The sequence below is a fragment of the Tursiops truncatus genome, chromosome 5, assembly GCF_011762595.2.
Source record: "Tursiops truncatus isolate mTurTru1 chromosome 5, mTurTru1.mat.Y, whole genome shotgun sequence".
Classification (NCBI taxonomy): domain Eukaryota; kingdom Metazoa; phylum Chordata; class Mammalia; order Artiodactyla; family Delphinidae; genus Tursiops; species Tursiops truncatus.
In genome coordinates this window covers 4,237,764-4,265,187 of record NC_047038.1, presented here as the reverse complement: position 1 = coordinate 4,265,187, position 27,424 = coordinate 4,237,764, and the positions used below count along the sequence as shown (strand labels likewise).

At 50.4% G+C, this 27,424-nt stretch overlaps 1 protein-coding gene across 7 annotated transcripts in view; it reads left to right on the top strand.

Annotated features, from left to right (window-relative positions):
* The window catches only part of TBC1D14 (TBC1 domain family member 14), a 103,613-nt gene extending 80,414 nt beyond the window's left edge, over positions 1–23,199 (top strand). For 5 of the 7 annotated variants that reach the window (XM_033856660.2, XM_033856661.2, XM_033856662.2 and 2 more), the window contains 5 exons: positions 1,697–1,768; positions 2,458–2,586; positions 5,111–5,220; positions 16,759–17,017; positions 20,495–23,199. In XM_033856660.2, coding sequence (XP_033712551.1) covers positions 1,697–1,768; positions 2,458–2,586; positions 5,111–5,220; positions 16,759–17,017; positions 20,495–20,560 — 636 coding nt within the window. In that variant the 3' untranslated portion in view covers positions 20,561–23,199. Of the gene's footprint in view, positions 1–1,696; positions 1,769–2,457; positions 2,587–5,110; positions 5,221–6,683; positions 7,368–16,758; positions 17,018–20,494 lie in introns of those variants that run through there. The other 2 variants (XM_033856658.2, XM_004319206.2) reach the window with 2 other exon arrangements.
* The last annotated feature ends 4,225 nt before the right edge of the window (positions 23,200–27,424 follow it).

The window sequence follows — 27,424 nt, the reverse complement described above, 5'->3', positions numbered from 1 at the left end:
TCAAACAGCTTATGGTTCAGGGAATCCCCAGTTCCTTTTGGGAGAGGGAACCTCGCTGAAGGAATGAACAGGGAGGATACAGCTCAATTCCGTGGACCCTACTAACTAACTGGTGGCTGCTCTGTTTGAGGTAGGAACCAGCTGCAGGGCAGTCCCTGCTCTGGAGGAAAGAGAGTGTAAGGGCAGAGCTTTGAGACACACTTGGAGTGTAGCCAGGAAGGGGCGCCACAGAACTGGGACAGGATCTGAGAGGGTGCTTGCACCCTGTGGGCGCCGAGGTCCAGCCTTTCCCAGACCCAGGCCCCAGAAAGTTTTCCGTGGAACGTCTCTTGGGGGTTCGGCATCACTGACTTTGAGAGTCACCGGGTGATTAACTTGGTGCTGAAAGACGTGTTCAGAAGAGGAGGAGAGCTTTAGGGATCTCTTTCGGGTGAGGCTGGGGACAATTGGCTTTCCTCTTCGCTCTGGCTTCCTTTAGGCGTGTCTCTCTCAGTCTGTGGTTCCCAAAGTTCCAGATTTCATAAATGGGCGGTATTGAAAACATCAAAGGGGGGTGTGGGGAAACTATGAAATGTCCAGAGCAAGTTAAGGACGTTTAAAATAAGGAACTGCCATCTGCTGGCACCATATTTTCACCAAACAAAGGCCATTTAGCCCCAAAGTTAGAGGGACGTAATCAGAAGGGTGGTGGGAAACCTTGTGAGTTAAGAACGTTTAGCTTTAAGGAAAGCTCAGGATAGTGCTTTTGCTTTTTTCTCATTTGGCCTTAGACCGGATTTCACTTGGTGACAGTCGACACTAATCCTCGGGTGGACATTTGACGCTACCGCAGGGTCCCTCCTTGTCCCCCCTTCTCTTACCCGCTTAGCCCTGGATGTCGTCTTTTTACCCTCCCATTGCTGTTTGCTTTTGTCCCTCTGTGGTTCGGAAGTGCTGCTTCTTTTTATACGTCTTTTTATACGTCAGGATGGCTGGGCCATGGCACTCTCGTGTAGCCACACGGCGGACGTGCACAGTGAGCATGTGACGTGGGCTGAGCCCGTCAGCTCCGGGTCTTCAGACACGTTCGCATCAGTGCGAGGCACCTCTGTGCTCAGTTAGGAAAAAGAAATTCCAACGCTTAAATTTTTGGAAGAAGTTACAGGAACAAATGGAAATCTTGGAGGGATGGAAGAGCTGGAGAATGCTTAGAATAAAAAGGTAGCTATTAGGACTTAAGAATCAGAGGGGATCTCCTGCACCTGCCATGCTGAAAAATACAAAAGAAACCCAGACAGTGGCCGTTAGGGCAAAGGAGGCAGAAAGGGTGGTCAGGAGGGGGGCGTGCCGGGGGTGGGGGGGCAGAGCGCCGGTGGGCACGCACCGGCTCTGAAGAGCCTGGGTACCTGGTCACCTGCTGAACTTGCCGGGGAACTACAGTCACACAGCAGCAGCCAAGCTAAGGGAGTTGTTCTAGCGCAGGGCTCACACCTGGCCCACCAGCTCAGCGCAGCTTCGTAGGCGGAGCTACAGATGACCTGGTCAGCTGTGGGTCGGTAGACAGCGTTTGTCCAGTCACGCGCTACGCGCCGAGCTGCTTAATAATGCTTGGCCACGAGGTCTGCTCAGAAACAGCAGGTGTGCCTGGTGGCGGCGACATCCATCACCCAAGCACTAACACGGCTGACGCATGTCTTTGGTGTGTTGGTCCCTGTAGGGTGGCCCGTACCACGACATGTTGCACAGCATTTTGGGCGCTTACACTTGTTACCGACCGGATGTGGGTTATGTAAGTGAACTTTTCCAATATTTTATAATGTTCTCCTCTAGAAAGTCACAATATTGCCCGGCACATCGTAGGTGCGGATGTCGGGTTGAATGCCATGTTTTGTTGGGTATGGAAAGTCTCACGGTAAATGACTTGCCTCAGTTTCCTCGTAGAGAAATGGAGCTGACATGGCCGCTCTGTGGCATTGACTACATTTTAACTGGGTTTGATTTTCAGTTTTTGCATGTGATTTTTTTTTCTCAGCGTTAAATCAGGAAAGCTTTTAGCAATAACAGTTTTTAAAGCTATGCTGCTGACGTTTCTGTGGCTTAGCAGACGTGTGCATGCATGGCTTTAGAAAGAGTGACGTGTTCGCTCAGACGTACATTTCTGCGGCACCAGGAAGCTGTACATTCTGCAGGGCAGCGTGTCAAATGCAGAGGTGGGGGCGGTTACGGTTTCCCACGTGTTAGGGGTGGGACTGAAGGAGCTCACACAGGCGGCTGGCGCGCCAGGGCGCTGGTTCCGAGTCGGGGCGGGCCGGGATCCATGAGGCTGTCGGTCCAGCCTCTGGTGGGTGGCGATGGGTGGGCGCAGTGTGGGACCTTCCAGCGTGAGGGTGCTTGGGTTCCTCTTTCAATAAGATGGAAGAGCTGCTCTGACTGTGGCAGCTGCCGTTCGTTTAACGCCCCTTTCTCTTCTCCTCTCAGGTTCAGGGCATGTCCTTTATAGCGGCCGTGTTGATCTTGAACTTAGATACTGCAGATGCCTTCATTGCTTTTTCTAATCTTTTGAATAAACCCTGTCAAATGGCGTTTTTCCGAGTGGACCACGGCCTCGTAAGTATCCCCTGTGTGTGTTGTGTCCTGGGTGCTGTGTCCTCACGCAGCAAGCGTTGCCTAATCATTCTCTTCAGCGGGATAAAGAATGCATTCTCCCTCCACTAAGATACTGAGAATAAGTCGCCCTAGGTAACGTGGCGGCTCATTTGGGGCGTTGTGTTGGACTTTAAAAACGTGGTCAATAGCCATACGCATGAATTTCTTAGTACCTTCTTTCAGAAAGTATTTCTGAAAATACATTCTTTAAGTGAGGGAGGAGGGAGACTCCTGCACAAACGTACACACTTTGTGTCCAAGCAGAAGCTCAGGAGCAGGCCCCACGTTAGGGTCTGTCCAATAGCCCGTCGCATGGTGGGGCCCTGTGGCTGCCCGCTGCCACGTGGGGCTCTGCTTCACGCGGTGGGCTGGTACGCAGGAGGGGAGACGCGTTTGAGACCAGCGTCTCCATGGGCGGCGGCGTGTTCAGGAAGGAGTTGGCAGTCCTTGCCCTGGGGAGGCCCCACCTGCTCCTGGCGCGGTGAGGAAGTGAGGCTCGGGAGTGACGGGGTTCCTTCGAGGCGCATAGCTGGTCCGCGAGCAGCCAGCGTCGGAACCCCTTCTGCTTCCCGTAGCCCAGACGAGGAGTCACCAGTTCAACAGATCATCAGCTTTTTAATTAACGTTGTCTTGATTTGCTGATCATTTGTTGATAGTTCACTGATAATTAATTTATCGTCAGTACTTTAGGACCAAAGCGATCTAACAATTTAGATCAGCTAGGCAATATTTCTCCTTGACACCTTAAGGACTCCTGAGTATTTCTTGCTCAGCCCATACATACATTTTTTTTTTTAAAGAAGTGTTTTAAAGCTGCTGCTGAATGCTGGCTGTGAAGGGAAATGTTAAATCAGCAGAGTCCTTCTAGAAGACAGTTTGGTGTTAGATGTCAGTAGCAGTAAACGGCGTTGGTATATAATTCTGCTCGTAAGAATCGGTTCTAAGAAAGTTCAAGTGTGGGCAAGGCACTCTGCACAAAGGTGGTTATTACACGGTTGTTTGTAGTTATTCAATAAAATTTAAAATTATTTTTCATTGTAAAAAATGAAAACATTTAAAAATGGGGATTTAAGGGAATGCAGAATGGTTCCTTAAAATCTGGAAATATATCCAGCGCAGTACTGATTGCAAAGAATTGTATTGGAGAAATATTTAAGATAAAATGCTAAGTTTTTCAAAAGCATGTATAACAGAACGTATTCCATAACAGCTACCATATTTAACGATAAAAGGAAATTACCACAATCGTAACAGTGTTTACGGATGATCTTTATTCATTTCTGTGCTTCATAAGTTTTCCACAGTGAGCATTTTAACAGATACTACTTTCATAGTCAGGAAAAAACTCTTTATATATAATAAAATGACTTACATCTAAATACCTCCTCATTTTGAAGATAAGACCCCAGCTTCCTCTTTGGAAACACATGATAAAAACTGTGCTTAAAAATTTTAGCTTGTATTATTAAGGAAAAATCATAGAATCATAACGTTGAGTGGGACCTGCATTTCCAGCAGGGTTTCTTTGCAGCAGCGCTGTGGACATTTGGGGCCGGGTAGCCGCGGTGGAGGCTGTCCTGTGCATCGAGGCTGTTTAGCAGCATCCTTGGCCTCTACCCACCAGATGCAGTAGCACCCCCCCATTCTAGCTGGAGCAACCAGAAATGTCCCGAGGCACAGCCAGATGTCCTCCGGGAGGCAGATGCCCCCCAGTTGGGAACCCCGGGTTTACCGTACATGCCTTCATGAAGATGTGCGCACAGCATCCGGGAGTTGCCGTCTGCCCACGTGCATCCAGCCTCTGAGATCATATCGCTCCCACCCACTTGGAGCTGTTCTTTCTGTTTCAGCACCGCACCGCTGCTCTGTGTGTTTCGTTTCCCTGCAAACCCTGTAAGAAGTTGAAAAGCATGTGCTCATAAAACAGGCTGTGGCCGCTTCCCTTCCCTTCAGCGTTTTCTCCCTCAGTGCCTCAGAAGAGCTGCACTTTTGAGCCAGAGCGCTGTTGCCCTGCCTCAGTATTAGCATTATATGCCCTCTGGAAATGCTGGGGGTCAGCAGGGAGGCAGGCGTGTTTTTTGAGATCATTTTCGACAGTTAATTCGTTCCTGGTTCTTAGAAAAGACTGAGCCCATCAGGAGTCAGCCTAGCCTGCGGGACAGGCACGGGTTCAGGGCCCTGCCTTGCCACACGCTGGTGATGTGACCTCATTAGGCAAGCTACGTAACTGCTCTGGGTTTCAGTTATCTACAAGTGGAACAAATAATAAGATGTAGTCGGTAACGTTATATGAGGTTAGAGAGTGAGCTTATTTAGAAATTGCCTGTGTAGTGCCTAGTGTCGGGTTGCCGATGAAGGTGTGTGAGAATTTACATACGAAGATGATTGTTAGATTCTAAAGGTGTAAGTATATTGACTGTTTTTGGTAGATTGGAAACGTGTGCTGATAACGAGTTTATTAGTGTATTTCACATTATCTCCCTAGATGTTGACTTATTTTGCTGCATTTGAGGTATTCTTTGAAGAAAATTTGCCGAAATTATTTGCTCATTTCAAGAAAAACAACTTAACTCCAGACATCTACCTAATCGATTGGTAAGACTGCATTTTTATGTGTTTTCAGAGTGTTTTCTCATCTCCGTGCCCCCATTTTTCATTCCTCACTGCCAGCTTCTCTCAGGGCTCACCTGAGCCCCACGTCCTGCCTTACAGTCTACCCAGCCGCCCTGAGCACGATACGCCCCGTGTCCTCAGCCCCGTGCTGCTGGTCACCTGCTCGGCTCTGTTACTCTCTTGAGCGCTGCCTGTGACTGTGACTGGTCCTCCTGAACTCCCTCCAGGGGAGAAGGGTGTCTTGGACTCTCAGCTGCCAAGGTGCCGTTTACCCATTCCTTCTGCGAGGCGTCGCTAAGCACCAGGTCTGTGCGGGCTCTCCGCTGGGATCGGAGACAGGCAGGCGGAGCTGCCTGTCCGGAGCTTCTGTCTCGGGGGAGAGGCTGTCCGTGCACAGCGAGGCTGCGCAGCATGTGATGAATGCCGTCTCTGGAACAAGGGGAGGACCGAGGCCTGGAGACAGGCCGAGGGGTCAGGGTACACAAGGTAACACGGGAGTTTGAGCAAGACGTGACATGAGCATGCGGTGCTGCAGCATCATCAGGGCAGCAGCAGTTGGCGTGGCGATGTGGGAACCTAAAGTGCAGGGCAGAGAATGGCTGGCGAGAGCTCGGCAGGCCGAGTCTGGTGCATCTTGGATGCCAAGCTGAGGAGCTCGGGCAGGATTACCGGGGCCAGAGGGAGCAGTTGAAGGCCTTTGCTTGGGGTGAGGATGGAGGTGCGTTCTGTTGGAAGTGAGTTTTAGGTTAGGGGAGGCGGGGGAGCCTGGAGGCGGGACAGACGAAGGGTGGAAGAGCAGGGCCTGAGCCAAGGCCGCAGAAGTGGGTGGAGGGTGAGAGAGGGGCGCTGGCCAGGGCGGGCTGGGGCCCCAGGGCAAGTGCTACGGGACCAGGGACCAGCCGAGATCAGAGGGGCCGGATGCGGCGACAGGGCAGCTTTAACCTCGGAGTATACTTACAGGCTTCCAGAGAGTTCCGGGGTGGAGCGGTAGACCGGCAAGTCTTCTCTCACAGTGGATGTGGCGGCCTGGGGAAAGGCTGGAATGTCACCCGCAGGGGGCCAGTTGAGAAGGCTGGCGGTAGCCGGGGGCAGAGAGGGAGCAGCGCCTCAGGCCCCACTGCAGGAAGAGTGTCAGCTCCGGGGTCCCACAGTCCCGCCCGACCCCTGGCCTCTCTCGTTACTTAACTGTGGCCTGAGCGAGGGCTGTGGAGCCTCTCTGAGCCTGTTTCCTCATCTGCCTACCCAGATGGTTAGCCTTTCAGGGCCTTGTAAGGTGATCACCCTACATCCCCCTGCCCCGCCCTGCAGAAGAGGCTCTGCAGAAGGAAAGAAGTACTTCGACTGAAAGGCCCGTTTGGGCTCCAGCACTAATTTGCGCAGTGAATCTAAAACTGCTGGGAACGTGTAGCTGGTTTGACTTTTTTTTTTTTGCTCACTTTTTTCAGGAGACAAAAGGCTTACTTCTAGAAGGTCAAGTCCGAATGTCATCTGAAACGAGGCTCAGTCCCTTAAATAAAGCTGATTTGTCTGCACCCGTGGGAATGAGCCTTTGGGACTTTTGGCGTTTCATTGCTTCTGTTCTAAACCCTGAGACTGTTCTGACTACGCTGAATTCTTGCTGGGAACAAGGGTTTGGAGGTCAGAGCTCGTAGCTGAGGCCACAAGTGCTGACGTCACTACAGAATAGTATAGACATCAGGCCGTGAAGCGGCCACTGCTGGGGTGCTGGGCTCACCTGTCTGGCTGTGCCGGGTGGGAGTGTTTGGGGCCTGCCTGAAAGGCCACCTTAATTTAACCAACAAATGATTTCTCTACACCATGAACAGTCAACTTTTGCATAGGCTGTGCCTCTGCACCCCTGTTGGTGCACGTGTGCTGTAATTTGACTATGAACCCTGGCCTCACAGATTCCCAGGCCTGGGGCCTGTGACCCCTCGGGGAGGGTGTTACGAGAGGATAACATGGGACCAGAGTCTCCAACTTCTACCTTACCTGTTTTAGGCCCCCAAGTTAGATTCTTAGGATTCCAGGTTAAAGGGAGGTTTGGAAAACACTGTCTTGGAATAGTGTCTTTCAAACTTTTTTCACCCTGACTTGCAAAAGGAAATAAACTTTGTGTTGTGACCCGGTGTGTGGCCATGTGTGCAGCAATGTAATATGTATATATACATATATGACTGAGACAGGTGTTTTGAAGCAGCACCTGGCCTTTACTATGTGCAGAGCGCCCTGGAATTTCCTATTGTTTTTGTTCAAAAAGCTGGTGCTGACCTACTCTGATGATGTCACGGTGCAAGAGATCAGTGATGGTCACGACGGGCAGTGTGAAGAGCGCTGTCCTGGGGAGCGCTTCTCTGTCTTTTTTCTAGGCCGAGGATAGCTGTAACCCAGCGGGGGCAGAGGCCAAGGGGACTCGCACCGATTGACTCCACTGCTTCTCACGTGATCTCATTTAACCCTTAGGACAAGCCCTTGGAGGGAATTGTAACACCTCTGTTTTACATGTGAGGAAATAGAGGCCCGGAGAGGCAGAGTGACCTGCCCAAGGCCACCCGGCCAGCTGGATGGTACCGCTGGTGTTCATGCTCCAGAGCCTGTGCGCCTCCCCACAGAGTCCTCGCTAAGGGATTTAGTTATGAGGCAGCGTAGCCCACGAGGTGGGTCCCAGAGCTCAAAGACGCATCAGCACTCTGACGAGAGAGCGTACAGTGTGCGTCAGACACGTGGGCAGTGAACGTGCAGCAGAGCACTGGGTGTCTCAATGAACGGGGCTCCGAGGATTCCTCTCCCGAGACCTTTGTGATGTGATGTGGTCGGTGCCTGATGCCTCGTGAATGCTGCCCGCTGTGCTTTGGTGCCTGGGCCTCTGCTGGTGTTGGCTTATTCTTGGTGAAGTGCTGGACTGCTTTCTAGAATTAGGACCAAGTAGAACCTTGCCTGTATCCGCAGTCCTAGCGCAGGCCTTAGTAACTATTTGAGTTGAGTGCATTCATGATTCCTTGCAGTCCACATTTATAGAAGGTCTGCAGTGATTCAGGCTCTTGGTAGAAGCTCAGATCAGAAACAGGGTGGGCAATGGGAAGGAGGCCCAGGGAAAGAGCAGGTGTTGCTCAGGACCCGCCCTAGACGCTGGCATTTCAGAGACATTCATTGCTTTGTTTCACCTTCACAGCATCTGGAGCAGGTCCGTCTTAGCACAGAGGAAGCCACTGAGGCCCCTTACCCAGTGTCACACCTGTGGTGAGCGGTCCAGATCGGTCTCTCTCCAGAGCTTTTGCTTCTTCTGCTACATCACATCACTTTCCCAAAGCCGCATCTACAGCCCTGACATCAGGGCCTGCCTGAGCTGCACACGCCTGGTGGAGCTGCACTGTGTGTGGTCTGCAGAGGGTGCCGGTGGCTGACTCTCCTTGTCCATGTCGGAGGGTTGTGGAGCCCCTGTGGTTCGGCCGCCGAGTGTCCTGGGTGAGCTGTGTAGGTGCTCAGATTAGATGACAAAATCTCCTCTCCTGCCCCGCCGTCTGCCCACCAGAGGCCATCTAGGAATTGTCCTTCTTCACTCCCAGGACAGTTTCTCCACCCCCTGGATTATAACACTGTAGCTTTATAGGACATTGTCTTGACCAGTTTAAGAGTTATTCTTCCAGAATCCTCTTTTCTCTCCCCTCCACCCCAGCAGTTGACGCTTCCGTCCATCACAGCACCGACCCACTGAGAGCATCGTTGGTTTCTTGCTGCTCCGGTAACGGACTGAGCTTTGTCAGTCCCCTCTGTGTCCCTAGTGCCTGGCCCCGTGCTGGGCTCAGAGTCCTAGAGCCAAGAACGCATCTGTTCCTGAGGGGCCCGTCCTGGGTTTAAAATCCATGGAGTCCAGCCCGAGGCTCACTCGGGTGCTAGCCTCCCCACGTGGACTGGGGGCTGCTGTCTGCCCAGCGCTACAGAGACTTCACAGCTGAGACTTAGATTCACTTGCCGATGTCGCCTTCCTGACAAGGGGTCTTATTTAGTGTGCTTGTCGCTCTTCTTTGCTCACACGGAGACGGGAGGGTCACAACAGGGTCTTGCCCGCTGTGCTCATCTTCCTACAGAGTTTTCAGTGTTCAGGCAGAGGACTGACATGTGGTCATTTAACTTACAAAAACATTTCCCACTGCTGTCAAACGGCAGAATTATTCGGAGGCGTGAGTAGGTTTTGTAATATATAATCCTGAATTAATAAAAGAGTCAAGCAGAACTTTCTCTATCCTGATTAACGTTTCTTGAATGACGTTTGGTGATACTTGGAGATCCTGTCATTACACTCAGTCTCTACCTTAAAGGCAGGTTCAAGGTGAAATTACCGTCGGAAGATTTTAGTTTCCATCGCATCTTGCATACATTTCACCATTAGCTTTTATTTATTTATTTTTAAATTAATTTATTCATTTTATTTTTGTCTGCGTTGGGTCTTCGTTGTTGCCACGGGCTTTCTCTAGTTGCCGCGAGCGGGGGCTACTGTTTGTTGCGGTGCGCGGGCTCCTCATTGCGATGGCTTCTCTTCTTGCGGAGCACGGGCTCTAGGCGCGCGGGCTTCAGTAGTTGTGGCACGCGGGCTCAGTAGTTGTGGCTCGCGGGCTCTAGAGCGCAGGCTCAGGCGCACGGGCTTAGTTGCTCCAAGGCATGTGGGGTCTTCCCGGACCAGGGCTCGAACCCATGTCCCCTTCATTGGCAGGTGGATTCTTAACCACTGCGCCACCAGGGAAGCCCCTCACCCATTAGCTTCTAACTTCCGGGTCTGCCTGAGAGCTCCTCCAGGGTGGGGTTGTCGCGCAGAGCTCCCGGCATCCGGAGTAGAATCCGGCCCACGCGGGGGCCTCCTCAGCGCGTGTGGAGGGCTGGAGGAGGGTTCCAAGGCCGCAGGTGGGAAAGCTGCTCGCAGGAAGGGCCCGCGCAGCCTGTGGTCGCCAGCGCACCGCAGCCTGGCTGAGATGGAGCCCAGGCGCTAATGCAGGGGCCACATTATTTACCTGCTGCTTGGTGCTGGCGCCTAAGGTGAGAACACCTTCGGGCTCAAGTGGGAGGGTGCTCTGGGGGCTCAGAGGCGGATCCGGCTGATGGCTTCCAGGATTGCGTCAGGGGTTGGGCTTATTAATTAAGTTTGAACCAAGACACATACAACTGCCTTCAATTATTTAATGAATGCAGCTGTGCGTTCAATGTTGTTTTATTTAATCCTCACAACATCTAAGGAGGCTAGGTAGTTATCTAGCAGCGTCTTCCCTGCTTGTCTGAGTTTCTGGAGCACCATGGGCTTGGGAGTGGGGTTCAGGGCTCTGGGGACGAAGGCTCATTCTTAGGAACTGGTCAGGATGGGAAAATGTGGGCACAGCTGGAAATCGGTGATGTCAGGCCGTGAAGGTCCACGTCTCTGACGGTGGCTTCTCCATGAGGGAGACTGCTAGGTGACCTTTGCCCTTTTACCTCAGGCTAAGTCTGTGTTCCTACAGCCTCCCTTTATTTGTGGTTTCTTCACCTGTAAAATGGAGGTGGTGGTTGTACTTCCTCAAGGAATAAACTGGATAATCCAGGTAGGAGCTTATAAAGCAGCGCCCAGCCCCGGGAAGTATGTGCTTCCTGGCGGCTCTGTTTTACCTGCAGCGCCAGGGCCTTTGAGAAGCAGACCAGGGTGGGTGTCCGTTCTCCCACTACTGGTTCCTGAGAAGGAGCTTTGCCTCCATGCCCAGCTTTGGAAGTGGTGGACTCCCTCCCCACCTCCCTTCCCCGACTGTGCTCCCTGTTTGCAGGCAAGCAGTTAGATTAGGCATCGCCAGATAAGAGTGTTTTCTGGAAATTGTGAAGGCTTGACAGGGAAGAAACTGTTCCTCTTACATACATTAAGGGGGAAATAGATACACACAATTTGTGTTTGTTGTCTTTTATGAGCCTATAGCCACTTCATTAGTTTAGCAATAGAAAAAGACATTTTTATGCATTAGTTGAATCGGTACCTGAAACTATCATCTTTCATATACAGTGCAGTAATATGCAGTGGTCCAGGGGAGCAAAGCAAGCGTGTCTTGGGGGAGAAATCCTCGAATTCTCTCTTCCTCCATGGGAGAACACCACCAGCGGTCCTGGGAAGGCCCGTGGGGCTTTCGCCGTCTGCCCCCGTCTCTTCCACATGCATCCTGGCTGGAGCAGGGTGAAGCCGAGTCCACCTTGGGGAGCAGACTTGCAGGACTGCAGGCAGGGAGGGCCCTGTGCACACAGCACAGCAGCCCTCGTGTTCCTGGGCTGTGGGCTGTGGGCTGTGGGCTGGTGCGGCTCACCTCAGCCCCAGGGAGCTGAGTGGCTCTTCACAGCAGGAATGGAGTCTGATTAACCACTCTTCTGAGAGGAAACCAGGAGAGAGCATTGTTTCAGTGTCCTCTTCACAGCTGGTTCTGAGTCTGAATGTGGTTTAGAATACAGTCAAGCATTTGAAAACTGCTGGTAATGAATGGTTTTCCAGTGAAAGAGGAGCAGGGAGGAGAGGGAGGGAGCCTGCGGACGCTGGAGCACATCAGAGCAGCCCTGCTTGAAGGGGAGGGGGGAGGAGAACAACCTCCCTGCTCAGAGGCTGGCCGTCCAGAGCAGGAGACCGGGAGGCAGTGACCCTGGAATTTTGGTGTCGAGCGGGAGGTGGCCCGGGCTGGATCCCAGGGGCCGGCAGCTGACTGCTGGAAGGCCTCCCAGAGCCTGTGAGGCTCAGAGCACAGAAGGTAGCTGGGGTGGGAGGCCCATCCCCGTTCGATGAATGTTATGAAAGGGATGTATGAGGTGCAGTGTGAACATCTATCGGGAGAGACCCAGCCTAGCCCAGGGGCCAGGAAACAGCCTTCCCAGAGAGGGTCACCTACGCTGAGCTGTGGGTGAGTAGACATTTGCCAGGGGAAAATTTTAAAACGTTTTTATTTGAAAGGCACATTTTATTTAAGATATAGTACATTCAAGGCCTTAATAATTCCATTTCAGTACATAAAAAATAGTAAATGATACAATGTATGGCACAGTTCCTACTTTTCTGCATGAAGTATGTGCTTGGTGATCAGTTCTCAGTCTTATCTGACTTTTCAGCAGCATTTGACATTCTTCACTCTCTGATTCTAGAATACTTCCTTTATCTGATACCATCTATACACAAACTGTCGCCAGCCCAGAGCCCTCTGAACTCCAGATTAATTCATTTATCTGCTTGGATGTCCGGCTTACCAACGTAACATGCCTCAAACTCACCTCCTGACCTTCCTGTCCAAACCAGCGATCCCACATCTCCTTAAACGAGAACTCCATCCTTTGAATTGCATCTTAGACCCCTCCATTGCATTTCCCGTGAGACACATCCGTCGCAGAGTCCGTCCACAGTCTCTCTGCTTCAGGCCACCTCCACTGCTGCCGTGCTGTGCTGACCTGCCTGATTGTTTCAGCGGTCGCCCAGTGAGGCCTGCGTTCCCCTGCAGGCGCTTCTCAGCGCAGGGGACAGGCCCCACCCTTGGTCAGATGCTCCACTCATAGAATAAAACCTGCAGGCCTTGTAACAGCCTGTAAGGTCCTGTGTGCTGGGCCCCTGGTCCCCACAGGCATCCTCGTGTTCTCCCCTTGGCTGTTTCTGGCTTCAGCCCAGTGGCCTCCTTGCTCTTTGGGTGTTGCTGGGTTTACTCCTGCCTCAGAGCTCGCGAACTCACCACTTCCTCTGTCTGGGTACTTCCCTGACCCTTTCTCCTGCCTTGCCGCTTCCTCTTCAGGGCTTTATGGAAGTGTCACTTTTCAGTGATGCACTCTCCTTGACCGTCCTGTTTACACAGCCACACTGGCAGTCCCTATCTCCCACCCCTGCTTTTATTTAAATCAACGTCTGACATTCTGTGCATATCCTTTCCACCCATGAGGGCAGGGAAACTTGTCTGTTCTGTTCTGTGCTGTATAGCCTCAGCACAAAGAACAGGGACTGGCATAGAGCAGGCTTTGGAAAATATTGATGATGAATGGACTGACCTGATGAGAACCAGCAGGGCTCAGATCTCGGAAGTGACCTCATGGAGTAATGGGATGCCTAGGATGGTTGGCAGGATGGAGCAGGTGGGCATCACAGGCATTAAGGGTGGCGCTCCCTTTTTTTTTTTCTTTTTGGGGTGGGCTGGGCTTGGCTGTAATTTTTATATCTTATTTATTTATTTATTTGGCTGTGTTGGGTCTTCGTTGCTGCGTGTGGACTTTCTCTAGTTGTGGCGAGCAAGGGCTACTCTTTGTTGCGGTGCGCGGGCTTCTCATTATGGTAGCTTCTCTTGTTGCAGAGCACGGGCTCTAGGCAAACGGGCTTCAGTAGCTGTGGCTCACGGGCTCTAGAGCGCAGGCTCAGCAGTTGTGGCACACGGGCTTAGTTGCTTCGCGGCATGTGGGATCTTCCCGGACCAGGGCTTGAACCCATGTCCCCTGCATTGGCAGGCGGATTCTTAACCACTGCACCACCAGGGAAGTCCAGTTTTTATATCTTAAGTCCATCCTAAGTTCAGGGTGAGTTTTTTGAACTTTGAACCGTTGACTTACTACAAATGCTACCTGCAAATAATCCGTATTTGCCAACTCAGTAAAGCAAATGGTTGATAACAGCTTGATTGGTAAATTCTTGTGAATTTTTTAAAAAATGTAAATTGAAGAGGATTAAATTAATCATACTTCTGAGTTCATGGTAAACTAGTGTCACTATTTCATGCAAGGCTACTCTTGTTTGTCTGTCGTTATTCCTTTTTATCCCATCCCCACTCCATAGACAGTACTTCGAATGTGTTTAATATATATCATTTTTGGTATACATTTTTAAAAAATGTAGTAATAAATCACACTTGTATAGAACTTTTACTGTGTCCCAGATGAATGTGGCATTCTCCATCATTTGGATGTTGGCTTAATTTTGTAAAGTTCAAAATATATCTGAAGTAGTTTATGAAGACCCACACACAAATCTGAACTCGAGAATATTATGTTGGAGAAATTTCTTTTGTTGTTTTTCTCCCTCTTTGCCTATACCTACTCAATTTTCCCATCTTTTTTGCTCAAGACTCTGCTTTTAAGATGTAAAGGTTTGATTTCCACTGATGAATTGGCATGGATTAGGTCAGTTCTTTTTCATTTTTTAAAAATAAAATGTCTTCTAGATAGAATTGAGAATGTTCAAACTGAGAGGCGAAACAAAGATCTCTTGGCTGTCCCTTGAACTGTGTTTTCTAGACTGAGTAATGAGATGGTTTTCTGTCTTTTGAGACAGTAAAACCCTCAGGCTGAAGGTTGGTTGTACCTTTTAAAGGTAGGTTGTCCTCCCCAGCATGTTGCCTGAGGGCACGTGGCCCACTGTGGACATTCAGGGCATGGGTTCAGGGTCTGGTTCTGTCACTGGTGGCGGGAGCTGGGGTGATTTTTCTCTGACATCTGTCTCCCTCTTCCATCATCTGAGTTGAAATCTAGATTATTATGCCTTTCTTGAACCTTGTAAAGCACTGACGGGGGTAGCCCTGAAGGTTACTGGGTCTCAGTTAGCACGCTGTATGAATGCTCCTCCGCAGAGCATCCTGCCAGGGGAAGAGAGGCAGAGTAGATTGCGGCAGACAGGAAGCCCGTGCCTGTGAAACCTGTGAGCACGTCTGCCAGCATGGGGTGACATTTCTTTTTTTTTTTAAGATTTATTATTTATTTACTTTATTCATTACTTTTGGCCCCGTCGGGTCTTAGTTGCGGCTCGCGGGCTCTTGTTGAGGCGTGCAGGCTCAGTAGTTGCCGCACGCGGGCTTAGTTGACCCGCAGCATGTGAGATCTTAGTTCCCTGACCAGGGATCGAACCCGCCTTCTCTACATTATAAGGAGGATTCTTTACCGCTGGACCACCAGCGAGGTCCCGGTGTAATGTTTCTGGTAGGATCTGTTGTAGGAGAGTGAGAGTCCTGCTGTTAAAGGCCTGGTGACACTACCTCCTGACCAAGGCAGCCCCGCCGTCTGAGTCCAGCACCTGAGCTCAGCTGCCTTCACGGGCCCTGTGGGTCTCGAGTCAGCATGGGCACTGAGGAAATACTGAAACCTGTGGACAAGTGATTTTCCAGGAGGGCTAGAGAACGTCCCCACTTGTCATGAGGACTAATACAGGGAAGAAGGCAGTGAGAACCACTAACACCTGTACCGTCCTGGATCGGCTGGGAGTTTGTGGACACACTTCCTCAGCAGAGAATGCCAGGTGCTGCGCCAGGTGCTGCGGATGGAGATGCAGTGGGTGGAGTCCCTGCTCTTGGGCAGTGTCCGTGGGGAAGACAGGAGCAAACAGCTCGCGGTCAAAGCACAGGGGCAGAGCGGGGCCCGGAGCGGGTGGGGGTCAGGAAGCACCCGGAGATGGCACCCGGGCTGCGTCTCACAGCTGCGGGAGGAGGGCAGATTCACAGAGAATCAGCTTGGCCTGCATCTCACCCTGGACTCGCCTTGCTTTGTGACATAGGCCCAGGTCCAGGGTAGAGATGATTAGACCTGTTTGCTCACCTAAGACTGTATTTGTTTGGTAGTTTGATTTGTGACCATCCCAGTTTTCTAAGGGAGTACATATCTGTCTTTCACTTACTTTTTTCATCTGATGGTTTGCATTGCTAAATATAAGATCAATTTCTTGTAATCCACTGTCAAATTTATTTGGAAGAATTTACTCTGTTCCTTTGCTGACCCCTACTGGGAGAAAAGTATATGGTACTCTTCAGAAGTAATGGGTACTTGTGTATGCTGAGTGTGTGTGTGTGTGTGTGTGTGTGTGTGTGTATTTTTTGTGGCCACACTGCGTGACACGTAGGATCTTAGTTCCCTGACCAGGGGTCGATCCTGTGTCCCCTGCAGTGGAGGCGTGGAGTCTTAACCACTGGACAGCCAGGGAAGTCCCTGAATTACACATTTCCATTGACTGTTTTTACTCCCTACCAGACTCTAAGCTCTGTCTGCCTTATTAACCTTATATCTAGCACTTACCTCAGAGTAATAAGCACATAGTAGGTGCACGGTAAATATGTGTTGTACGTAGAAGTAATTGATGTCCAATTCAGAAACTGTACGGTGTTTGAGATTCTCTGTGAAAGCTGATAAGGCTGTTTTTTGTTTTTCATTTATTTATTTGGTTGCGCCAGGTCTTAGTTGTGGCAGGAGGGCCCCTTCATTGTGGCTCAGGGGCTCCTTAGTTGCGGCATGCATGTGGGATCTAGTTCCCTGACCAGGGGTCGAACCCAGGCCCCCTGTATTGGGAGCACGGAGTCTTAACCCCTGCGCCACCAGGGAAGCTCCCTGATAATGCTGTTCTATAAAATGTTTAAATTGACCGTCAGAGTTAATGCAGGCTTAGGGCTTCTCCACCCCCCCCCGCACCACCCCGCAGTGTAAGTATGAAAGTGACTAACTGAGGGAGCATTTTAATGGATTCGACCTGAATTCAGAGCTCTTTCTTTGTGCCATCCAGAATGTGAACAACTCAAACTTTTTTTCCAGGATCTTTACTTTATACAGCAAATCTTTGCCCCTGGATCTGGCCTGTCGTGTGTGGGATGTGTTCTGTCGTGACGGGGAGCAGTTTCTGTTCCGCACGGCCCTGGGCCTCCTGAAGCTGTTCGAGGACATCCTGACCCACATGGACTTCATTCACATAGCTCAGTTCCTAACGCGGCTGCCCGAGGACTTGCCCGCAGAGGAGCTTTTTGCTTCCATAGCTGCAGTTCAGATGCAAAGTCGAAACAAGAAGTGGGCTCAGGTAAGCGGGTCTTTTGTTCTCTACTCCGTAGAGCCATGGCTCAGTGGTCTGATTCAGGAAGTGAGTTATGCCGAGTGCCCTTTGAGGAAACGGCCCTCTCTGGAGTAGTTCTTGGGCTGGAAGTGAGGTGACCTGGGCTTGAGGCTTGGCTCTGCCACAGGGGGGTCTTGGGCAGGCGCTTCCTCCGTGGGTCTCTGCCAGAAGAAGGGGCTGGAGAATAAAAGCCTTCCCACCCCTTCTGCAGTGGCACTGGGAGGTCAGAACTTCTGGTTTGCCGTCCCAGTACTCTCTGCGTGTCAGATAGTGTTTTGTAAAACAAGCCTTCCCCCCTTTTCTTAAATGTCAGAGACAGTAAACTAAGGGAACTAACTTGTCCCCATGTCACGGATAAACAAGGGAGGCCCAAAGAGGTGAACTGTGTGTTCTCAGCAGTTGCGGAGGCAGAGGAGGGTGGGGGGAGGAGGGGGAGGGGGAGGGCGGGAGGAGGGCTTCCCTGGATGTGGGGATATGTTGCTCCGGCTCTAGCAGCTGTTAGCGGAGCAGCTGAGCCGATAGCGCGGGAGCGCGTCCACCCTGGGCCTGCTTCTTCTAGGTTCCTCTCTTCTCCTCTGGACACCCCTCTTAGGTTTTGTCCCCTGTGGGATTGGCTGTTGTTGTCTGGTTCTAGTCTTGATCATTCCGAAAGGGAAAAAATAAAACCTTGCTTCCTGACGCAGCGTATGCTCAGTTTGCCTGAGCATCAGGTCCCGGGGGGGCTTGCACTTGCTCAAGTGTGCCATACGATGCTTGTTCCTGATTAATCTTTTTTATTAGTAGAAGATTTAAAGTGCATTCAAAAATAGAATGAAATAGAATAACGAACCCCCATGTGCCTGTCACATCTCCAGTTTCAGATTTCTGTTTTCAGATGTCAGCAGTAGCTTTATAGTTTGCTTAAGTCAAGATCCAAATAAGGTCTACACATTGCAGTTGGTTGAAATGTCTTTTAAGTCTTTTTTTTTTTTTTTTATTGTATAGGTTACCCACCTTTCCACTTCTCCCTTCCCCCTTTATTTATTGAGGAAACGAGGTCATTTGTCCAATAGCAGTTCCCACTATCTGGATTTTGCAGGTTCTATCCCTGTGGTGTTTTTAAAATGTATTCATTCATTCATGCCTGCCACACAGCACGGGGGATCTTAGTTCCCAGATCAGGGATTGAACCTGCGCCCCCCGCGGTGAAAGCGCAGAGTCTTAACTGCTGGACCGCCAGGGAAGTCCCCTGTGGTGGTGTTTAACGTGGTCCTTCCACGCTGTATGTCCTGTAAATTGACAGATCTGAAGGCTCAGTCAGTTTTTATGTTTGGCCAGATTCCTTCATAGGTGATTAGACTCTCTCCCTTTGATCTTAGTTAGCAGCCTCTTTATTTTTATAACAGCTTTATTAATTTACATACCATAAAATTCACCTTTTTAAAAGTGTACAGTTCAGTTCCTGTTTACTTATTAACCAGAGAGAGGTTCCCCTCTCACCTGGGCCCTCTGGTCTGCCTCGCGGCTAGTCCTTCCTCATCTCCCTGTCCTGTTACATGATGCTCTCTGGCTGGCGGTCTTCCTTCCTATCTGGGTCTTTTGGGAAGGAGCACAGCTGCTATAGTGGGCCCCTGGGTGTTACTGTGAACTGCTCCCCTGCTTTTACAGGGCGGGGTGGCCACTGTTTTGTGCTTAGTGTGACATGAGTTGCATTTCTGAAGTAAATATGTTCAGTTTATAAAAAGGAAGTACTGACTCATGCTACAACATGGATGCACCTTCAAAACATTATGTTAAGTGACAAAGCCAGACACTGAAGACCACATACTGTGTGGTTCCACTGATGCAGTTTCAGAAAGGGAAATCTGTAGACAGGAAGTAGATTAGCGGTTGCCAAGGGAATGGGCGAGGTGGGGGGCAGGGCTGTGATAGCTGGAGGATGGGGTGATGAAAATTTTCTAAAACTGACTGTGGCGAGGGTTGCACATATCTACGAATATACTCAAAGCCACTGAATTGTGCACTCTGAATGGGTGAATTGTGTGGTATGTGAACTGTATCTCAGCAAAGCCGTTAAAACAACTCAGCTCACGTGTGAGCGGGACTGGCTGTATAATTATCAGGGATCTGGCGAGAGGGAAGAGCCTTTCTCTGATTAACGCAGAATGAAAATACGGGGCTACATCTTGAAATCCTTAATTAGTATTAGTATCTTTCCGTAAGGTTGCGGAAAAACCCGAAGGGACTTTGTGGCCATCCCAGTATTTCACTGGTCCTTCCCTCTATCCCCACCCTCGCCTGCGTACCCACAGAGACACGCGAAGAGAGAAGGACTGAATCCAGATCTGTCATTTTGCTCCTTGCATTTTAGGTGAAAATTATTGGTTAAAACCAGGTCAAAGGTTATTAAATAGTAGGACATTCTCTGACGGTGGGACAGTAATGGGAGTTAGCCTGCTGGTAGGCACCAGCGAGGTTATTCAGTTCCAGGTCCCATGGGAACTGTGCTTTATGCATGTTTCTCTTAAACACTGTGCTTAAGGTTAAGATCCTGGTGAGCTTTACAAAACAGTTAAATGTTTATGTTTAGCTGAAAGTGTCACTTACTTAGAGGTAGAGAGAGGGACTTTTCTCTACCTTTAGCCCTTCTGCGCAATTTATTTGAAACCCACAGAAAATGTTTCTGCTTTACCCCTTGTACTTTGTAATTCAATTAAAGTGGCATAGTGCCTGGCCCAGGTAGTTTAGCACAGGTGCTACAGAGAGTCCCTTGGTTTTGAAATCAGACAGATCTGGGTTTGAGTCCATATGAGCTGCTTGGCTTTTAGCAGGTCACTTGTATGAGTGTCTGTTGTTCAGGTGACTTACAGTGTTGTGTGGATTAAACAGCTGCTGTGCTGGAGGTGCCTGGCGAGGGCCCTGCTTGGCTAGAGTGGGCGTGCGATAAATGGGGCCTATTGTTATGTCCTGGCTGTTATAAAGCAATCAGAGTGGAATGTCACGTTTTTAAAAACAAAGGTGTTAACTAAGAGCTGAGCACCCAGTTGAATGAGCTCAGTTGCCTTGGGAACTCCCAGGAAGGCGTGCGAGGAGCGGATGTCTCTTAGGCCTTAGAAGGATGCATCATTTGCTGGTGGAGAGAGAGGGGCAGGGCAGCGGGGGCAGCTGCGTGTGAAGGCCCCAGAGGATGTTGGCATTCTAGAGTGGGGTGTGCGGGGGCTGGAGCCAGGCTGTGGAAGAAACAGAGCCCCGCAGCCCTGCCTTGCCATTGGTACCTGCTGGCTGGTGGGAAGTGGCCTTAGACGTTAGCCCGGTGACAGCGTGCTCAGATTTCCATGCCGAAGGGTGGGTCTGGATGCAGGCGTGGCAGACGGACCAGAGAGGTGGCAGGTGACAGGAGGCTGTCAGGACCTGTGTTCAGTGTGTGTTGCAGCTCACCCACCGATGTCTTCCTGTGATTCCCAGGTACTGACCGCCTTGCAGAAGGACAGCCGGGAAATGGAGAAAGGAAGCCCATCTCTCAGACACTGAGGCGGCAGGTGGACTTGCGCTCGGCACTGAAGCGGTTCTCCAAGTGGCACCTGTGTTGTTACAGGCGGACACGCTGGCAGCTCCGAAGAACAGGGGCTGTTTTCACGTTTGATTCCTAATGCTGGAGTTGGCCTTAAACAAAAACAAAACAAACAAAAAAAGTTTTAAAAGAATTAAACCAAGGCTAAGCCTTAAGAAGCTCGGTGGAATGATGGCCATGGCCAACCACTGCATATTCTGCATGGTTTAAAAATAGGGCAGTGGCTAATCCCCTCCCCTCATTTCAGCAAAAGTTAATTAAATTGTAATGCTTTTATGTCAACTACTGGAAAGTACATTACAATTTTCATAGCCAAGGTGCATGAGAAATGTTATTTGGGAGACCTCAGAGATGTTATTGGCTCATATTTTCGTCAGAAAGGGATTACTGATTTAGTTACCGAGATAATCTTTCGAGGGCCGCAGGTCATGTTTCTAAAGCCCAACTACCAAAGATAACATTACAGGAAAGTGGGGTCTCACAGGACAGCCGCTGACAAGTGCGCATGGGCTCCCCGGGACACGATCTGACCTTCAGGTTGACCTTCTACCACGTTGCCTTGACAGAATTCCAGCAGGAGGGCTGACAGTGCATGCTTAGGTTGCAGTGGGAGCCCTGCTGTCCCAGAGGCTGCGCCCACGCTTGTCCAGTGGTGGCGATGGGTCCAAGCAGGAGGAGGTGCGCACAGAGACGCTGCGACAGTTGAGACGGGCTTCACGCTAGTGGGAGACGGACGGCGGCGGCCCCTCTGAGCCGGAGGGGAGGCAAGAGGGTGTTCAGACCCACCCCCTCGTGCACCCTCCTGGCTCCTGTGGAGGCCGGCGCAGCACGGCGGGGTTGGGGGCTGCTCCCTTGCTCTGCCAGCGCACTCCCCTTGTCCCCTAAACGGCAGGCGCAGTCCTGCGTGCGGTGATCCCGCCTCACGCATTTGACTTACAGACGGACGGTTGTAAGGACTGAGGATCCAGCGGCCCGCACGTCTTGTCAGGATTCTCAGTATCTGTGCTGGCAGCCTTTCCCCCCCGCACAGCTGGTTTTCCCCAAGTTCGTTAGCAACTTTTTTGTTCTAGCTTTTCCTTGACTAATTTGGAGAACTTTGTATTGAGAACTTTGGTTATCCAAATTCAGACATGAAGAGTTTTGGCACAGAAGGGTCCAAAGGACAGGCCAGTCTCCACGGAAACCGGTTCCATGCTAACGTGTTGGCATGTTGCTCTCTGGCGCGTTCAGTAGGCCAGGTTCAAGGGCACCTGCTGCCCTGCAGCCCTTGTCAGCCCCCTGTCCCACCCCCAGGGAGTGCCCCCAGCTGACCTGGTTCCTGATGTCGGGAGCGCCCTCGACTCTGAGAGCATAGCGTGCGGCAGGGAGACACGGGTTGGGGTAGAGCCTAACTACAGCATTATTTTTATAGGTTTTCTATATCTGCCATATCCGCCGATGACACTTCAGGTACAAAGCAAGGTGCCGAGCCAGTGGCCATCCTCATGCCCTCCGTCCCAGCTCTGTTCCGTGTGTCATTTTTTCCCTTGTGTTCCTGGCTGAACTCTCCAGGGAGGTTGCAGAGCATCTTGCATACACTGTCTGCCTCAGCCTTTAAACGCTGACTTGCCTGACCTCCTGGAGGAGGTGTTCTGTCTCCACCCAGCTCTCGGCAGCCTCCCAGACACAGCCGTTCCCTGACGTCATGCGGCTGAGTGTAACCCAGGCTGAGCCCGGCCTGGGAAATGGGCCGCGAGCCCTGTCACACCGTTCCTCACGGATGTACTTGGTTTTGTTCCATGACATGGGCTTTCTGTTCTTGAAAGATGTATATATTTTCTTACTGTACATAAAGATGTTCCTTAAGTGGTGACAGAAAGCGATGCAGCAGGGGGCGTGGGCAAGTTATCGAGAATGCGTTTGTGCAACTTCACGTGTAGTCAGACCCCAGCCCTCAACATTATCGTCAGACAGTTTGACATAAATCTCTTCGGATAGCACCATATATGCATTACATTTTTAAACAGGATTCCAGGCCAATCTGGAATACTTCCACATCTTTAGTTCAAAGGAGGTTTTCCTGACCTGTCCAGGGACCACACAAGCTCTTGCTGGTTTGATGCGTCCACTCAGAGGCCGGGAAGTTCTAAGTCCAAGTCTAGGGTCACTTCGCACCTTTCCGCAGAGGGCTGCCGGACAGCACAGGGCTGTGCTTCTCTGCTTGACCTTCTCGTTTAGAAAAACTGGAAGCAGAAATTGAAGTGCAGCCCCTGGAAGCCTGCCCTCTCCGCTTCCCGTGCCATTGATTTTCAGGATGTGAGACTTCAGGTTTGGGACCTCTGTGCAGCTGGTACTTCAGAGTCGGATGCCGTGTCCCCACCAGTCATTGAAATCCCATCTGGAGAAACGTTCACTTTAAAGGGTACTTTTTAACGGCTCAGTTTTTGACTATTTTAAATAGTTTGCTGATAGAAAACCCCTGATAACACTTGCTCTACAGATCATGTTTTAATTGCTTGTACAGTTAACCTTTAATTTTATTTAGTAAAGTGTATCAAACTAGGACTTTTTCAATTGTAAATATGTGGTTTTATTAAATAAAAGTCATGTAAAATTGTTACTTACGTTCATGGCAGTTTGGTTTAAAGTTGGAGTTCTCACCCTGAAGCATGGCAAGATCTTGAGTATCATGCTGTTTGAATATTTTAAAATCCACTTACTAGTCTCAGTTAAATAAGGAAGATGGTACAGTTATGGTAATTTAGTCAAGGGCTGGAAAGTTAGCGCTGCACCCCTTCTAGGCGGAGGGGAGCCCCAGCCTTGCTGCCCCTCGAGCCTGAGCGCCCGTGGCTTTAGCCCCTCGTCTCCACGTGTCTGCCACACTCACCTGCTCACATCCCTGAGCCTGCCGCCCGTGCGAGCAGGTCATCGGGCTTTCTGGGCCAGCCGCCGGGCTCTTGACACTACCTCGACCCTGCTGGGAGCCTCGTAAGGTCAGCGGGCGGCCGTGGCCCCTTCCCGTCTGGGGTGGAGACCAGCAGCACCGCCCGTGGCGGCGGTGGGCTAGGAGCAGGCCGCCAGGTCCCGCAGAGCTGGGCAGAGCGATGCCCACGTTTCGGTGCGCCCTTCCTTCCAGTGCTCGGAGGCGCGCGGCTCGTGGGGTGTTTGGGCCCTCACACGGTGCTCAGAAACGGTGCCCTCTCTCCGCAAGTGACCTGCCTCACCGCTCTGGGCCACTGCCCTGTGGTGTCCGTCCTCCGCAGGCTGAGGGTGCTCGAGGGTTGACTGCCGGGGGCTCGCTCACTGCTCCACCCGTGCCGGGCTCTGGGCTGAGTGCTCCGTGGCTGACCTGATTCCTGTCCACGGCGGCTCTGTCACTGCCCCATTTCTGAGGTGTGGCTCAGAAGTGATCTGCTTGGGCCCCTGCAGCCAGTTGGTGGCAGAGCTGGGGTTCAGACTCTGGCCTTGTGGCTCCCCAGCCCTTGCTCAGAAACACCCCTCCCCAGAGAACACGTTGCTCTGGGGCCTTCGGAAGCTTTCCTCTGGGACCTCTGACCTCAGCTCGGAGGAGGTAGAGCCGTGCCCGACGGCCGGCCCCTGGGGGAGGACCCCCTTGCAACGCGTGAGCCGTGGGTGGGAGCGGAAGTTGGGGACCGTTTTCCCGAGAGAAACTGGGGGCTGACAGTTCAAAAACCACGCCCCCGCAGTGTGCAGCCTGCCGAGAAGGCAGGAGAGGGAACAAGGTGCTGCCAGTGGGGTGGGGAGGTGCGGGCCACCCAGTGGGGCCTTGGGGTGAGCTGTTGGTCACCAGGTGGACCAGAGGAAGGGCGCGGCCAGCGGAGGGAACTTGGAGCTAAGGAAGTCCTCAGATGGGAAGCGGCGGAGGTACGCTCCTGGAGTCCTTTTCACTCATAGCATTTGCATGCTTCATCACTCTGACTTAAGACTTACCTGAAAGTTTAAAACATAAACAGTACCAAATTGGGGTGCATTAACTCTTTTTATAGACAGGCATCCCTGTTGAGTGGCAAAAATCTAAATTATAGCTGCAGATGAACATGTATTTCCACTTATGTAGTACAAAATTTCCAATGTGATGTCACCAAAAAATGATTTTCATTTACCAATAAAAAAGCGTTTCTTTTTCAGATGCCTGGAGCTCTATCCAGATAGTGCCTGCTTCACTCCTGCCAACTGCTGCCCAAAACAAACAAAAAACCCTCTGTAACAGTGGACACGTCCGACTCAGACCAATGTTTTCAAAAAGGCTAGTTTACCCTGAACGTTCCTGGCCCAGTAGGCTGCTCTCTGGCATGTCCACATCTACGAGTTGAGTGTAAGTCACTGTGATTCTTGTTCCAAAGTTTGTTTATGCCAATGGTAGTAGTTACTGTATTTACATAATTTAATGTTACGTGAACCGATGGTGCAAAAAGAAATTGTTGTTTCTAAGAACACTAAAAGCTTTGAAAAGTCTCAATAAAGGCAGATCTCTTTAAAATGCTATTGAATTGGGTGTGGGTGACACAACTGGAAAATAGTTAACATCTGTTGGGTGTTTACTGTGTGTCAGGCACTACGTTAAGCCTTTATATAAAATATCTGTTTGGTCCTCACAGTAACTCTGAAATGGGTACTGAGAAAACCAAGGTACAAAGAGGCTGAGCAACTTGCCTGATTTAGGAAGTGGTATGGCCAGGATTTTGAAAGAAAATAATAATGGAGTCTGTGCTGAGATTATTTTACAAGAAATTTAAGTTTCTGAAATCCATAGACAATTCAGAATGGGTGCAGTCATTCGAGAATCAAAGACTCTGCCCTTAAGGGAAGGCCTTGGCTGTCTACCTGAAGACCAGAAGTGGTTGTACATTTGTATTTCAAAATTAGAATAAAGTGTTGAAAACACAAAAAACCCAGAAGGCTAGTTTCATGTAACACCTCATTCAAATTTTCTCGTGCCTGCATTTTTCAGGCCCTGTACTTTATTTTATTTTATTTATTTTTGGCTGTGTTGGGTCTTCATTGCTGCGCGTGTAGGCTTTCTCTAGTTGCGGAGAGCGGGGGCTATTCTTCGTTGAGGTGCTTGCGGGCTCTAGAGCGCAGGCGCATGGGCTTAGTTGCTCCTTGGCATGTGGGATCTTCCCGGACCAGGGCTCGAACCCATGTCCCCTGCATTGGCAGGCAGATTCTTAACCACTGCGCCACCAGGGAAGCCCCAAGCCCTGTACTTTTTGACACAGAGATGAAAAAAAAACTTTAGCCTTTTAGTGTTCATAAAAATAATCTTAGTTTTAGGGATTTCTAGTCCAAACTCAGGCACTACTCTCTATAACTTTCCCCTCGTGGAAGGCAGGGTCTCTGCTGGAATGGACAACTCTGTGCATGTCCTTCTTCCGTGGTTGCAAGCCTGCTCCCCTGTCATTTTCCTCAGTGGTTCTACTTCGTGAGAAATCCTCTTTTCTGCCTGTAATTGTTTCTGAATCTGACATAGAACTTGGTGCCTGATATATAACAGGCATTCAAGTAACCCTTATTTTCAGAAAATGAGACTGACATCATGCATTAGTCCAACACATTTATTCAACATTGATTGTGTGCTTGGCACTGTGCTTGGCCATTAAGGAGGATGGTAAGCCAACAGTCCTTGTCTTCCGGGGCCTTTGTCTCGGGGGCACAGAGGACGAAGCAGACATTCACAAAGCGGTGGGTCAAAGGCTGGCATGGGGCTAAACGCAGGCTGCTGTGGGGTGCAGAGGGCTGTAAGACGGGGGAGAGGATGCTTTAGGGTCCTGGCTTCTATAATCAACAGATTATTTATCTAGTCAGTTGGAACATCTCCAGCACAGGTCATGTAATTTGAGAGACCATCGGCAGCTTTGCTGCTTAAAGCAAGGCCAGCCTCATCAGTCTGTTTTGTGTCTTTGTGCTCGCAGAGACCTGCTAGTCACTGGGTTGAAGGCTTATGAGGAAAGGTTTGGATCCACCTGGGTAACTGCCAGTGGTTCAGAGTCAGCTGAAAATACCTGTTCTCTCTAGTGAACCAAGGGGCTGGATACTGATAATGAAAGCTGCTCGCTTGGTGAAGGCACCGAGCCTGTTGCCAGTTTGACTTTCAAGCCTCCTCAGCCACAACAGAACCTAGTGCGCCTGTGTCGCTTTCAGTTTGAGACACCGGGAAAACCAAGTTCTATTTGTCAGTGATTCACTACTTCACTTTGGTCTTGATGAATAGGGTGGAGAGAAGACAGAAATTAGAGGTAGTAGAGGTTGAGGAGAAGGGAAGTAGGAAGGCAAAGCTTTTTACTCCCCTCCTTGTTACATTTGTGTGCTCTGATAAGTACAGTGTTGTAAAAAAGTGTGTAAGTGTGCTGAAGGAATTTTAATCAACCTTTATTGGCTTTAAAGGGAACACACTTCAGAAAACAAAATCATGTCATCAAAAGATGAAAGTTATTGTGATTTTCTCACGACCAACTGAGTCATCTGCCTAGAGAAGGGTTTCTAAAGGTGTTTAGCACCAAAAAAGAGGTCACCCTCCTTACGAGCTTTCTTATTCTTAAGTTTAGCGGTGGGAGAATACTGTTAATCCCAAATCCGCACATCTCAAAATCCAAGCTAAGGTTAAGAAGAAATAAAACCAAGCCCCTAGCTCCCCAAAGTGTCAAAGAAACCGGAAAATATTCATCACTGATTCCAGGTTAAGGAGATAGACCTATCAGGTGTTTCTTACATGAACTCAAGGAGTGAGAGACATTTTAATATTTGATACAGAGTGAAATCATGTGCACAGTGAGGGTCCAAGATCTGAAAATATCTCGCTGAAAACAAAAGGCTTACAGACAGTC